This window comes from Dipodomys ordii, unplaced genomic scaffold (genome assembly GCF_000151885.1).
Source record: "Dipodomys ordii isolate 6190 unplaced genomic scaffold, Dord_2.0 Scaffold171, whole genome shotgun sequence".
Lineage (NCBI taxonomy): Eukaryota > Metazoa > Chordata > Mammalia > Rodentia > Heteromyidae > Dipodomys > Dipodomys ordii.
The window spans coordinates 2,266,870-2,280,217 of NW_012267387.1; the positions used below are offsets into that span (position 1 = coordinate 2,266,870).

The 13,348-nt window shown below is 37.5% G+C and overlaps 1 protein-coding gene across 1 annotated transcript; it reads left to right on the top strand.

The window, feature by feature from the left end:
• Positions 1-801: 801 nt before the first annotated feature.
• On the top strand, positions 802-9,644 carry LOC105998737 (vomeronasal type-2 receptor 116-like; the record flags this gene model as incomplete). Its single annotated transcript, XM_013033528.1, has 7 exons — positions 802-846; positions 1,107-1,126; positions 4,444-4,732; positions 5,312-6,112; positions 6,835-7,053; positions 7,538-7,661; positions 8,734-9,644. Coding segments are annotated over 7 exons (2,409 nt in total), but the record flags the coding sequence as incomplete, so codon positions are not given.
• Between the last annotated feature and the right edge of the window lie 3,704 nt (positions 9,645-13,348).

The following is a 13,348-nucleotide window of genomic DNA, read 5'->3' on the forward strand; positions in this document are numbered from 1 at the left end:
AAAAATTGAATCTTTATCTTGGGGTTCATTTCGCCTAACATCAACTTATCTGACCATATCTGCTTGTCTCAGACATATACTAGTTATTCCAAATAAGGGAAACCATGGGACCTATTTTTTAGGGGCCTGGCTTATTTCACTTCTTTCCATTTCCTAACAAATTGGGCAATGTCATTCTTTCTGATGGAGGCACAGAATTCCATTGTGTATATATACCACATTTTCTTGATCCATTCATCTACTGAGGGGCATCTGGGTTGGTTCCATATCTTAGCTATGGTATATAATGCTGCAATAAACATAGTTGTGCTGGTAGCTTTATTATGGTCTTGTTTGTGATCATTTGGGTAAATGCCCAACAGTGGGATTGCTGGGTCATAGGGGAGCTCTATGTAGAGTCTTTTGCGGAACCTCCAGACTACTTTGCAAAGTGGTTGAGGAAGTTCACATTCTCACAAAAACGCAGTAGGGTTCCCTTCTATCGACATCCCCTCCAGCATCTGTTGTTATTAGAGTTCTTGATTATAGCCATTCTAACTGGGGTGAGGTGGTATCTCAATGTTGTTTTGATTTGCATTTCTTTTATGACTAGGGAGTTGAGCATTTCTTCATGTGTCCATTGGCCATCCTTCTTTACTTTTCAGAGAAATTTCTCTTTAAGTCTTTAGTTTGTTTCTTTGAAGATTTGTTGTTGGGGGATTTAATTTTTTGAGTTACATCTATATTTTAGATATGAGACTATTGTTCATTGTATGGCTAGTGAAGATCTTCTCCCAATCCGTGGGCTTTCTATTGATCTTGCTAACTATGTCCTTTGCTATGCAGAAGCTCTGCAATTTCAGGCAATCCCATTTGTCCAACCTTTCTTTGATTTGTGTTTCTTGGTGTCTATTAAGAAAATTTCGGCCTGTGAGAAAGAGACCTAGGGTTTCTCCTATTCCTTCCTGTAATGTTTTCAGAGTGTCTGCTTTGACTCCTACGTCTTTGATCAATTTGGAGTTGATTCTGGTGCAGGATGATATATAAGGATGTGTTTAACCAATTTTGCCAGCACCATTTATTTGAAAGGCTGTCTTTCTTCCATTCTAATTTTTTAGCTCCCTTATAGAAGATTAGATGGCTATAGGTCTTTAGGTTCATTTCTGGGTTTTCAATTCTATTCCATTGGTCCTGAGGTCTGTTCTTGTGCCAGTACCAAGCTGTTTTGATTACTATGGCTTTGTAGTAGTTTCAAATTTGGTATTGATATTCCTCCAGCACTGTTCTTTCTGTTAAGGATTGTTTTTGCTATTTGGGTCTTTTATTGTTCCATATGAATTTTTGGATTGCCTCTTCTATTTGCTTGAAGAATGAGGTTGGAATATTGATAGGTATTGCATTGAATTTGTAGATAGCTTTGGAAAGTATTGCCATTTTCATGATGTTAATCTTTCCAATCCAGGAGCATGGGAGGTTTTGCCACTTTCTAAGTTCTGTTTTGATTTCCTTTTTCAAGATTTTAAAGTTTTTATCATAGAGGTCCTTCACTGCTTTGGCTAAGTTAAATCCTAGGTATTTTATTTTTTGTGGGGTGATTGCAAATGGAGTTGCTTTCCTAATTTCAGCCACACTTTTCTCATTGTTGGCATACAGAAAAGCCATTGATTTTGAGGGTTAATTTTATACTCTGCTACTTTGCCAAATTTTGAAACAGCTTGAGTAATTTGGGAATGGAGTCTGTGGGATTCTTTAAATACAAGATCATGTCATCTGCAAAGAGGGAGAGTTTTACTTCATCTTTTCCTATTTGGATCCTTTTTATGTTTGCATCTTGTCTTATTGCTGTAGCTAGGCATTCTGATACTAGATTGAAGAGAAGAGGAGAGAGTGGACATCCTTGTCTCATTCCTGAGTTAAGAGGAAATGGCTTTTGTTTTTCACTATTAAGTATAATGCTGGCTGTAGGTTTGTCATGTACAGCCTTTGTTGTATTGAGGAATGTTCCATGGATTCCTAATTTTTACAGAGCCTTCATCATAGAGGGGTGTTGGATCTTATGAAATGTTTTTTCTTTATCTATCAAATTAACCATGTGGTTCTTATCCTTGTTCTTGTTGATGTGATGAATTATATTAATAGATTTGTGTATAATGAACCAGCTTTGCATCCCTGAAATGAATCCTGTTTGATCGTGGTGTATGATTTTTGGATGAATTAAAACCTGTAATCTTTGTCTTGCTTGGCCTGAGTTACTTCACAACATAATTTTTCCAGGTCCTTCCATTTCTTTGTAAATGATATGGTAATGTATATATCCCATGTTTTTGTAATAATTCATCCTTTGAGGGCCGTTTGAGCTGATTTCATACCTTAGCTATGGTGAATAGTTCTGCAATGAACATGTGTGCTCTTGGCCTTACAATATACTGGAGCTTAAGATAAATGGTCAGGAGTGGAATTGCTACATCATAAAGTAGGTATATATTTAGTTTGTTTTGAGGAATCTCCAAACTACTTTCCAGAATGTTTGAACAAGTTTACATTTCCACCAACAGTGTATTGGAGTTCCCTTTTGATCACATCTTCACCAGCATGTTATTGTTGTCTTGAATTTTATCATATTGTAACCAAATTTTGTGTATGGCATGGCTTAAAGATAGTAGTATTTTACCCATAAAATTATTGTCAATTACTGTCAAATTATTGTCAATTATTTTTCCCTCCAATCCTCACCCACAAATTGTATAGTTCATTTTCAGCATGGTGCCTAGTCTTTTCTTAGTCTTTTGTTAGTCTTTTCTCCCTCCATTTCTGTTTTCCCTCTCAAAGATATATAAACAAACAAGACAGAAAGCAAAAACAAAAACCTTCATTTCTATTTTCTGGAGTTCATTTCAATAAATATTATTTTATATGGTTAGAGGCACTCTGGCATTGTGCTTTTGTTCTCCTCCCCTATGCTCATCCTCCTTTGGTCTCACTGTGTATGAATGCACAGAGTCCTGTATAATTTTTTATACCCAATTGTATTTTAGAACTAGCTCCTGCATATGAGCAAAAATATGCAGCATTGTGTCTCTGAACTTGGCTTATCTCACTTAACATGGTTTGTTCTAAGTACATCCATTTCCAGCAAATGGCATATTATTCTCTCTAATGGCTACGTAAAATTCCATTGTGTATAGGCACCACAGTTTTGATCCACTCATTTTTTGTAGGGCATCTGGACTTGTTTTTATAATTTAGCTATTGTGAATAGTACAGCAATGAACATCATAAGTCTTTCTGGTATCCTGGCTTGTGATGTTCTGGGTAGATGCCCAGGAGTGATATGGCTGGCTTGTAGTAAAGATCTATGTTTTATTTTTGGAGGAAATTGCAGACTACTGTCCTGTGTTATTTTCAGGGATATTTCCTTCAGGCTATTAATAATTTAGTTCTTTGTGAGGGCAGTCCTATAACTTGAACTCAGTGCATCAGGCTGTTGCTTGGCGTTTTCACTCATCATTGGCATTCTACTGCTTAAGCCATACCTCTCTTTTCTCAAAATATTGAACTATGTTACCTCAGTAATATAAAGGAGTCCCATACATGTTCATTGCCTGTGGAACAAGTTATAATTCCATATATGTACATTGTGCCTGCGTAACAAGTACATTCTCTTATTTATATTTGTATTCCCCAATCCATTCATCTGCTTTTCCAGTCTGTTGCAAATTGTTATGCTATTTTCATATATATGTATGTATACACATATACAGAGATAGAGAGAAGATAGAGAGATGGTATTTAGATCGCTTCATTACTCAGGATCCTTTCCTTTTCACAATCTCAATTTAATTATATTGTGAGACTAGTGCATTTCCATCACTGAATTCCAACATATTTGCTTTGGTACTGCTTGAATGCAGTCTCTCCATTACTTCAAATTTGGGAGCTCCTCTCTACAGATGGGTTAACAGTGTTGGGCAGAATAAGCTGGAAAACTACTTTGTAGTGCACTTATATGACATCTTTTTTGTTTTGTTACAAAAATCAGAACTATGTCTCATAGTTCTCATTGTACTTTAGTTCTGATAGAGGTTACAGGAAGAGCAGTTTATTATGTGAGAGAAGCTTGCCACACTTTGCCTTACTTCTGGAAGTTCTTCTTTGAGACATTTATACAACCACATGAGATAAACTGGGTGACTTTAAACAGAAAAATTTACTTTTCACACATGTGGATCAAGAGAAGAGATAGTTGGTATTTCATCTATGACAAAATGCAGGCATATTTCCTGTTCACAGATACTATTTTTTGGTGTGTTGCACTTGACAAAGAGAAAAAATGAGAGTGATCTGGGATAAGAACGTTATTCATAACAAATACCCTTTCATTCATTAGTTTAAATCAGAATAAACAACTATATTGTCAAAACAATTTTGAACTGTGCTTCCTTAGTTCCTATGTTACTTGCTCAGGTTTATCTTCAAGAACTACCAAATGGTTCTGGCCTTGGCATTTGCTATTGAAGAAATCAACAAGAACTCTGATGTTTTAGACAACATGACTCTTGGATTTGACATCTATAATATGGATTTCAGAGCTTGGTCAGCATTTGAAAACCCCTTTATTTGGCTTTCTGGACAGTACAACATCCCAAACTACTCCTGTTTGAGAGAAAGTAAATCTGTAGCAGTACTTACAAGAACATCAGGAACAACATCTGCCCAGATTGGGCAACTGTTGGAACTCTACAAATTTCCACAGGTGACGGTAAGAAAGATTAAAAAATATAGCTGGGTGGCAGTGGCTCACGCCTGTAATCCTAACTGCTCTGGAGACTGAGATCTGAGGATCACAGTTCAAAGCCATCCTGGGTAGGAAAGGCCATGAGAGTCTTATCTCCAATAAACCACCAGAAAATTAGAAGTGGCTCTGTAGCTTAAGTGATAGTGCAATTGCCTTAAGCTGAAGGGCACAAGGACAGTACCCAGGCCCAGAGTTCAAGCCCCACAACTGACAATCAATCAATCAATCACTCAAGTGTCTTTGGTGTTATTTTCAGGTGTGTGAAGAGAGTGATAGGAAAAGGTTGGATTAATGGGCCAAGCTTGGTGGCGGTAAGGGTATTTACATTCTACTCTTTGGAGGAGGTTGGATCAGACAAAGGAATTACCTGGAGCACTGAGCTCATCAATAATTTTCTAGAAACTGCTCAGGATTTGGTGAATGACTTTAAAATTCCTACCACTTTTGACTGTTATTTATTAATACAGATTAGGACTCAAATTGTGACTTTTGGTTATTGTTTTATTCACATAGCCTACAATTTTCTTTTCCTTTTAGGTCACCTTTGGGCCTTTTGATCCTATCCTTAGTGACCACAGCCAGTTTCCTTCTCTCTATCAGATGGCACCAAAGGACACATCTCTAGCCATTGCCACAGTCTCCTTGATGCTTCATTTCAGCTGGAACTGGGTGGGATTATTGATCTCAATGGATGAGAAGGGTTTATGGATCCTTCCACAACTGAGGGATGAGATGTCCAAGAATGAAGTCTGTGTAGCCTTTGAGGAAATGATCCCAGGCAGTGTCTTTACAGAAATGTCAAAAATCATAGGAATATACAACCAAATTAATACATCATCAGCAAACGTCTTCATTATTTTTGGTGACACTGAAACCATTGCAGACTTGATGTATTCTGTACCACTTTTAATAAAAGGCAAAGTTTGTATCATGAATTCACAGTGGGATTTAACCAGAAAGAGAGATTTCGTGTTAGGCTCATTCCATGTGCCTCTCATTTTTTCACACCACCATTCAGATATTTCTGGATTCCAAGATTTTTTAAGGACAGTTAACCCTTCCAAATACCCAGGTGACTATTTTCTTGCTAGGTTGTGGCTCCTTCATTTTAATTGCTCAGATTCTGAGATTGATTGCTTAACATGGGAGAACTGTCCACAGAATGCTTCCTTGGAATGGTTGCCTGGGCAGGTTTTTGACATGGCCATGTCTGAAGAGAGTTACAATATATACAATGCTGTGTATGCTGTGGCACAGGCCCTCCATGAAATGCTTTTTCATCATACAGAAGAGCCACCATTGAGAAATAGGAAAGGGATGGTGTCTTCCCCTGCACAGGTAATGCCTTTGATGTTATAAAGCACACACTATGAGCAAAGTGGTTTTCTAAAGGACTTTTACAGAGGTTTAAGCTAAGTGTTTTCAGATCTTTTTATGAGAGTTCAAGAGAAAGTATAGTTATTTAAGCGAATATGAGATGTATCTGTGTTTGTGTGTTCTTAAAGAAAACATGCCAGTGAGAAGGAAGAAATATGTTTCACATTCCCAACAATGTTTTATGTGGCAATCACCTTACTATGCTTACACAGAGAATTTTAATAGTATAAATTCAGCTTTTCCCTATGAGATTCTTAAATAATAGCAGAGGATATTATGCTCCCTTTGTACTTAAGTTTAAGTCCTGCAGAACACAATTACCATATGTTACACACACAATCTTGTTTAAAACACTTAAGGTATTACCAGTTTAAGAAAACGAAACTTTGTGAACATTTACCCAAATCTTGTGTCAAGCTGTTGCTAGGCAACTTAGAGCAGTCTCATTCATGACTATGTAGATGAATGTGTTTTCTTTTAACAGCATCTTTATGATCTTATCCTGACTGACTAGGGTTTAGACACATTATGATATTGTAGTCCTTTAAGTCTTTCTTTTATTTATTTGATTAGATATCTGTGTTATACTTCAACTATGAAGTATCAATTAGACACAGTTTAATTCAGGTTTTCTGTCTGAATTCTGCAATGCCTTTCACCTTAGAACTATGTATTTCTTGTAGTTGCACCCCTTTCTGAAACACATTGAGTTTAACAATCCTGCTGGAGAGCAAGTGATTATGGATGAAAAAAGGAAACCGGAAGCAGAGTATGACATTGTGAATATTTGGAACATTCCAAAAGGTCTTGACCTTAAGGTGAAAGTTGGAATGTTTTCTCCACATGGTCAACAATTGTTTTTATCTGAAGATATGATAGAGTGGACCATAGGAACTACAGCAGTGAGTTGGATCTTTGGACATGCTCGATATAATGTTCCCCCAGATTTTGTGCTTTATAAGACACCAGTAATATATATTTAACAAGTTCCAACATAAAGAAATTTCTTATTGGTTCAATTTTAGATGGAAACAGAATATACTAACTTACCAGAGTTTCTAAATATTCTGATATTACATATCAAATTATTAATGGCACCCATTTTTTTAAAAATCAGGTTTCTATCACCGTTACAATATAGCTGTACACAGAAAGTTCACAAGGGCAAGGTGAGGAGAAAATAATGGGAAAGGTGACACTGATCAAGATATAATGAACACAGCATTTGATATGTTGAAACCTCTTTGCAAAAATATTCAGGATAATTAAAAAATAAGAATATATAGAGACAAAATAGACATTTTTTAACTTAGTTATCTGATTATGAACTTTTGGAAGTGCTAGGTAAAATGTGAACAGTTTCAATGTGTATCTCATTTTCCTCAGACACTTCACTCTGTTTGCAGTGAGAGTTGTGGGCCTGGATTCAGAAAATCCCCTCAGGAGGGAAAGGCTGCCTGTTGCTTTGATTGCATCTCTTGCCCAGAGAATGAAATTGCTAATGGGACAGGTAAATCCTTGACTTATGAAGAAATTCATCTCTTCCTAGTTTTCCCCAAGCGAACCAAAAGTTGTGTTTTAGGATTACAGAGACAAAGTCTTCCTTTCTTCAGTTTTTTTCTGGTCCAGAGGCCTGAATTCTGGGTATGAGATTTTGTGCACAGGTTAGCACATAATTGCTTGAGCTATAGCTCACCTTAGAGCTTTTTGCTGTTAACTTGTGGTAAGAGTCTCATAGACTTTCCTGCATTGACTGGTTTCAAACTCTGATCCTCAGATCTCAGATTCCTGAGTAGTTAGGATTATATGTGATAGCCACTAGCACCTGACTAGTATTTTAATGTAGCAATTGATATTACTCCTTGAAATGACACAAATCCTGGCTCTGAATTATGTACTGATTTTTGTTCAGTTATATTCAATATTATCTGAAGAAAACTCATTATATCACTCACTAACAAGTAACTTTACCATGGAAGTAGATACAATCTTGATTAAGGATAACATTCATCCTCTTCTAAAGTACACTAAGACAATTAACATCATAGATATTGCAGTCTTTATTTCCTAGTATTCATAACTGTTCTTGCCACAGAGCAAATGCTCAGAAAATTGCTTTCAGGTTAAGATGTAGGCACAAGCATTATACATAGCATAACTTTGGAACTTCCAAGAGTTGTTTGATTCTTTGTTTGCCCTGCTTCTCAGGCACGTGGGTGAGACAAATATAATGAGATGGATTAAAAAGACATTTCTATTATCATATTCACAAAGACATTTAGGAAGTATAATCTACAATTTGACACGTCATATCATATAGCACAGGAAAAACATGTGGTTAAAAAGTGTCCATTTTGAATATATGGAAAAGTTACTGAAAGTAATAATTTTTCAATCATAGGGAAAAACATAAGGTGGAAATGAGGTGGGAATATGAGGTAAAGAAGTGACAAATAGCAACACTAAAGATTTCTAGTAATAATGATATTTACTTTTATGGTAATAAATAGTGACTCCTTAGAATTAACTCTAAGTGGGGATTTTCTCAGAAGGGACTAATGGTAATTCACGCTTCTTACTAGAAAGGAACCAGTGTGTAAAGTGTCCAGATCATCAGTATGCCAACACGGAGAGAAACCAGTGCCTCATAAGAGCTGAAAGTTTCCTGGCTTTTGGAGATGCCTTGGGGATGATCCTGGCATGCATGGCTCTTTGCTTCTCTATGATCACTGCTGTTGTTCTTGGGGTTTTTGTGAAGTACAAAGACACTCCCACTGTCAAAGCCAATAACAGGACTCTCAGCTACATCCTGCTCATATCCCTCATCTCCTGTTTCCTTTGCTCTTTCCTTTTTATTGGTCGTCCCAATCCAGTCACCTGTATCCTACAGCAAACCGCATTTGGAATTGTGTTCACTGTGGCCATTTCTACTGTCTTGGCCAAAACAGTGACCGTGGTTCTGGCCTTCAAGGCCACTTCTCCAGGAAGAACAATGAGGTGGCTGCTGGTATCAGGGGCTCCTAACTTCATCATCCCCATCTGCACCCTCATCCAGATGACCCTCTGTGGACTCTGGCTAGGAATCAACCCTCCTTTTATTGACATAGATACACACTTGGAACATGGTCAAATCATCATCCTTTGCAACAAGGGCTCCCTCACTGCCTTCTACTGTGTCCTGGGATACCTGGCTTCCCTGGCCTTGGCCAGCTTCACTGTGGCTTTTCTGGCCAGGAACCTGCCTGACACCTTCAATGAAGCCAAGTTCCTGACCTTCAGCATGCTGGTGTTCTGCAGTGTGTGGCTCACCTTCCTTCCTGCCTACCACAGTGCCAAGGGGAAGGTCATGGTGGCTGTGGAAGTGTTTTCCATCTTGGCCTCCAGTGCAGGGCTCCTGGTCTGCATCTTTTTCCCCAAGTGCTATAGCATCTTGTTAAGGCCAGACAGAAATTCTTTGCATAGCTTTAAAAATAAAGCAAATGTGAAGAAATAAGTCTTCTTAAGATTCAACTTGTATTTTGTTGAATGAAGCACTAAGCTACGTCTATACCTTTTGTTTCAATGATCTTTTTGTTTAAATTGTTGGAATTATTTCAAATGACTTTTACTCATTATATAGTACTGGTACAGTCATAACTATTTTATTATGTATATTTTTCTATTTAATATGTACTAAATCCTTTCATTCCCATCTAGTACTTCCTATGTATAAGACTATAGAGCCAACCCAAGCACCACAAAAAGTTTCAAGCATGTGAAAACAAATGTACATTTTGAGAAGAGGGTCTTTGTTCACATATAACATCATTGTCTAAATAGCTAATCCCAAAAGAAACAACTAAGCACTCCTAGAAGATTGTAGAAATATCATACAACACTTGAATGATACACAAAAGGCATTATTTGGCTATATTCACTGTAAGCAAGTGGACTTGAAAGTAAAAAAAGAATATAATATACATAGGATAAACAGGAAATGCAATTAGTGGAGGAATGGTGGTAGGCATGTAGAGACAGAAAGAGAGAAGAGAGGAAAGAGAAAGGTACACACAAAGAACATGAAAGTCCACATAGGAAATTAGGTGGAGTCAAACATCAATAAAAGTCTGATGAGCTGGATGTCAATGGATTATCCCTATACCTCTAGGTACTGAGGAAGGCTGAGATCTCAGGATTGCAGTTTGAAGGCATATTGGAGAGACCAAGCTGAGAGACTCTTATTTCCAATTAACTATCAGAAAGGTAAAAGAAGAGTCGTGTCTTAAGTGGTAGAATGCCAGACGAGCAAAAAAGGCTGAGTGGGAAGCATTGCAAGCCCCAGTACTAGTGAGCATTTGCATATGCATGTGCACACAGACACAAGTCTAATGAAAAACGCATTTGAAAACAAAATTTCTTCCTAAATTTGAATTATCCATTATGTATATACACCAAAAATATAATTCATTATGAAAAGGCACCTAGGACAAAAATCCTAACATAGGCAATAACAATGAAAGAAAACCAAAATAGAAACAAAGTACAGGCAGACAAAGGATGGAAGGAATGCATTGAAGTACAGCTTTTCACTTTCACCATATTTGCAAATATTATTACAGAGGAATCACCAAAAGAAAGACTGTTTTCAGATTATTAGATAATTGTGAATAAAAACTCAGCCAAAATCAAAGATAGGTAAAACCATAAAAAAGTTATTATTTAGTAAACAGATGGTAAACCTATAAAGAATGTACAACTAATCCCCTGGCAATTTCTTCAACAGATCAAGGTGCTCAACACTCCCTAGAAGACACTGAAAGTGATGATATGTAGTGGATTTTTTTCTAACACCTCGAGATATCAAATATGTGGTGCTTATTGACAAGAGTCAATTCTCAACAACAACTAGGTGTCCTTCAAGTAAGTTCTAACATCCCTGAGATTTAGCACAATTCATACAATATCAGGGCTCAGTCCCACCACACTGCCAGTGCTCCGTCTGGTCACCAGTCTAGTCCCTGAAGTGACAGAGGCTGGCACCCCGAGTCACCTCATTTACACCAATTATCCTCACCTTGTCTGGAAAAGGATTATGAACAGTAAAGACACTCCTATTGCTGAGGACATACCAGAACCTGACATAAAGATTTGTTTTGAAAAATTACACTACACAAAGGAGTTAAGGAGCGAGTTCTCAGAAATGGGTCTTGCTATGTACACCAAGCTGACTTTGAACTATGGATCCTCTTGCTTCCACCTCCTGAATATTGTGATTGTATGCATGTGCTGCCACACCTGAATGTTGATCTTTATGTTATGTATCAGCATGGATATAACTCTCTCTCTATATCAACATAGATATATCAACATAGCTTCACAGATTCTGTTATTTTTAGTTATGTTTTTGGAGAAATGAAATTTAAGAACACATGAAATGTGTTTCATGTGCATTCCTTTTATGTCTCATTGGAATATAAGCTGAAGCCACAGCAAAACCCATCAGAGATTATGGAAATAAAAGGAAACAAATTTTAGGCTAAAACAATAAACAGGAGTGAGGTCAGCCTCCAACTATGGAAAATATGATAATCTCGTAATATTGTAATTATACCAGTGGATTTACAAAGGAAACCTCCTAAGGAATCATCATTAATTACTCAGAAAAATAATACACTTTCATTGAGACATAAACTTAACATGCCAATATTTTTGAATTTGGAATAAACAAAGTGGTATTGTCAAACAGCAACAAACTGTTGTCACTGTTTTTGATTTCTGTACCCTTTGTCTTGTATATAAGTTTATTGATTTGGGGGAGGGAATACAAATCACAGAAATAGTGGGACAAAGAGTGAACCAATTCAACAGTGATGCTCACTAGACACTATGCTGGAAATGAACTTTACAACTGGGGGAGTGGGGAGGAAGTGGGAGAAAATGAGAGAGGAGGTAACACTGTTCAAAAAGTAATGTACACATTACCTAACTTATGTAACTGTAACCTTTCTGTATATAACCTGTACAATAAAATTTAAATAAAAAAATCACATTACACATCAGCTCTCAAATACACAAAACCTTTTTTGTCCTACAGGCAGAGACCAAAGATACCTTTCAGACTGTCTCCTTTCCCAGCCTTTCACAATTGGAACAAATTGTACTGTCTATACCAACCACTGAAGGCAAAAGAAAACAGTGAAATGCTTTTCCAAAGTGTTGTAATTCGCTGTGATTACATGACTTTGACCTCCAGACCTTTCTGCTGAGAAGTGTCATGGCATATGCAAACAAACTTCCAATACGGTTACATGAAGCTTCCCATCTTTGAACCCAATGAAATTTGTAAATTTCCAAGTTTTGTCTTAAGATGATAGGCTTAAACTAATGAGTTAGGAAGCTAACTTTTTAAAGCCTAAACCATCAAACTCTTCCTTTACTGTCACCATAAGAACAAGAGGATCATAGCAACAAAGAATCTTGTGGCTGGAAGCTGATTTCGCCATACTCTACACCAGACAGTAATACAGTAAGACAAACTTTGTTTATAAAACCAAGCTTAACTCAGAAGGCTGAGATCTGAGGATCAAGCTTTGAAACCAGCTTATGCAGGAAAGTTTGTGAGACTCTTATCTCCAGTAAACCACCAGAATTCCAGAAGTGGAGTTATGACTCAAGAGAGAAAGCTCTAGTGTTGAGGATAAAGCTGAGGGACAGCCCCTCCACCCTGAGTTTAAGCCACAGGACTTGAACACACACATACAAATAATAAAGTTCTACCAAAACAACACCACCACCAGTAACAACAAAACGAGCCTAGAAAGTCTGAGAACTGTAATAGGTCGTCAAAATCAGTGTCTCCCTTCTTACTCCAAACCCACTATGAGTACACGTGGATCCCCACTTTCCAGAAGTTGGGCCATGTAAGGGATACATGGAATCCGGGATTTATGGGCAAGTCTAAGCAATGGCCAGAGGGGAGAAGCTAAAAGCCTTAGAGGAAAAGGGATCCCACAAAAGAGAGAAGAGGAGGGGACACTGAGTCCCAAAACTCCTTTCTTGCACCAACTCTGCACACAAGCACAGTTTTCTCTTTGAGCAAGCGGCCATCGCAGCCACGGTTACTGCTCTGAAGAGACATGCCTGGTGGGCATAGAGCTACTCCGGGGAGCTGCTGGGAGCTGGCTTCCAGGGAACAGGTTATAGGCTGCAAGACTACCC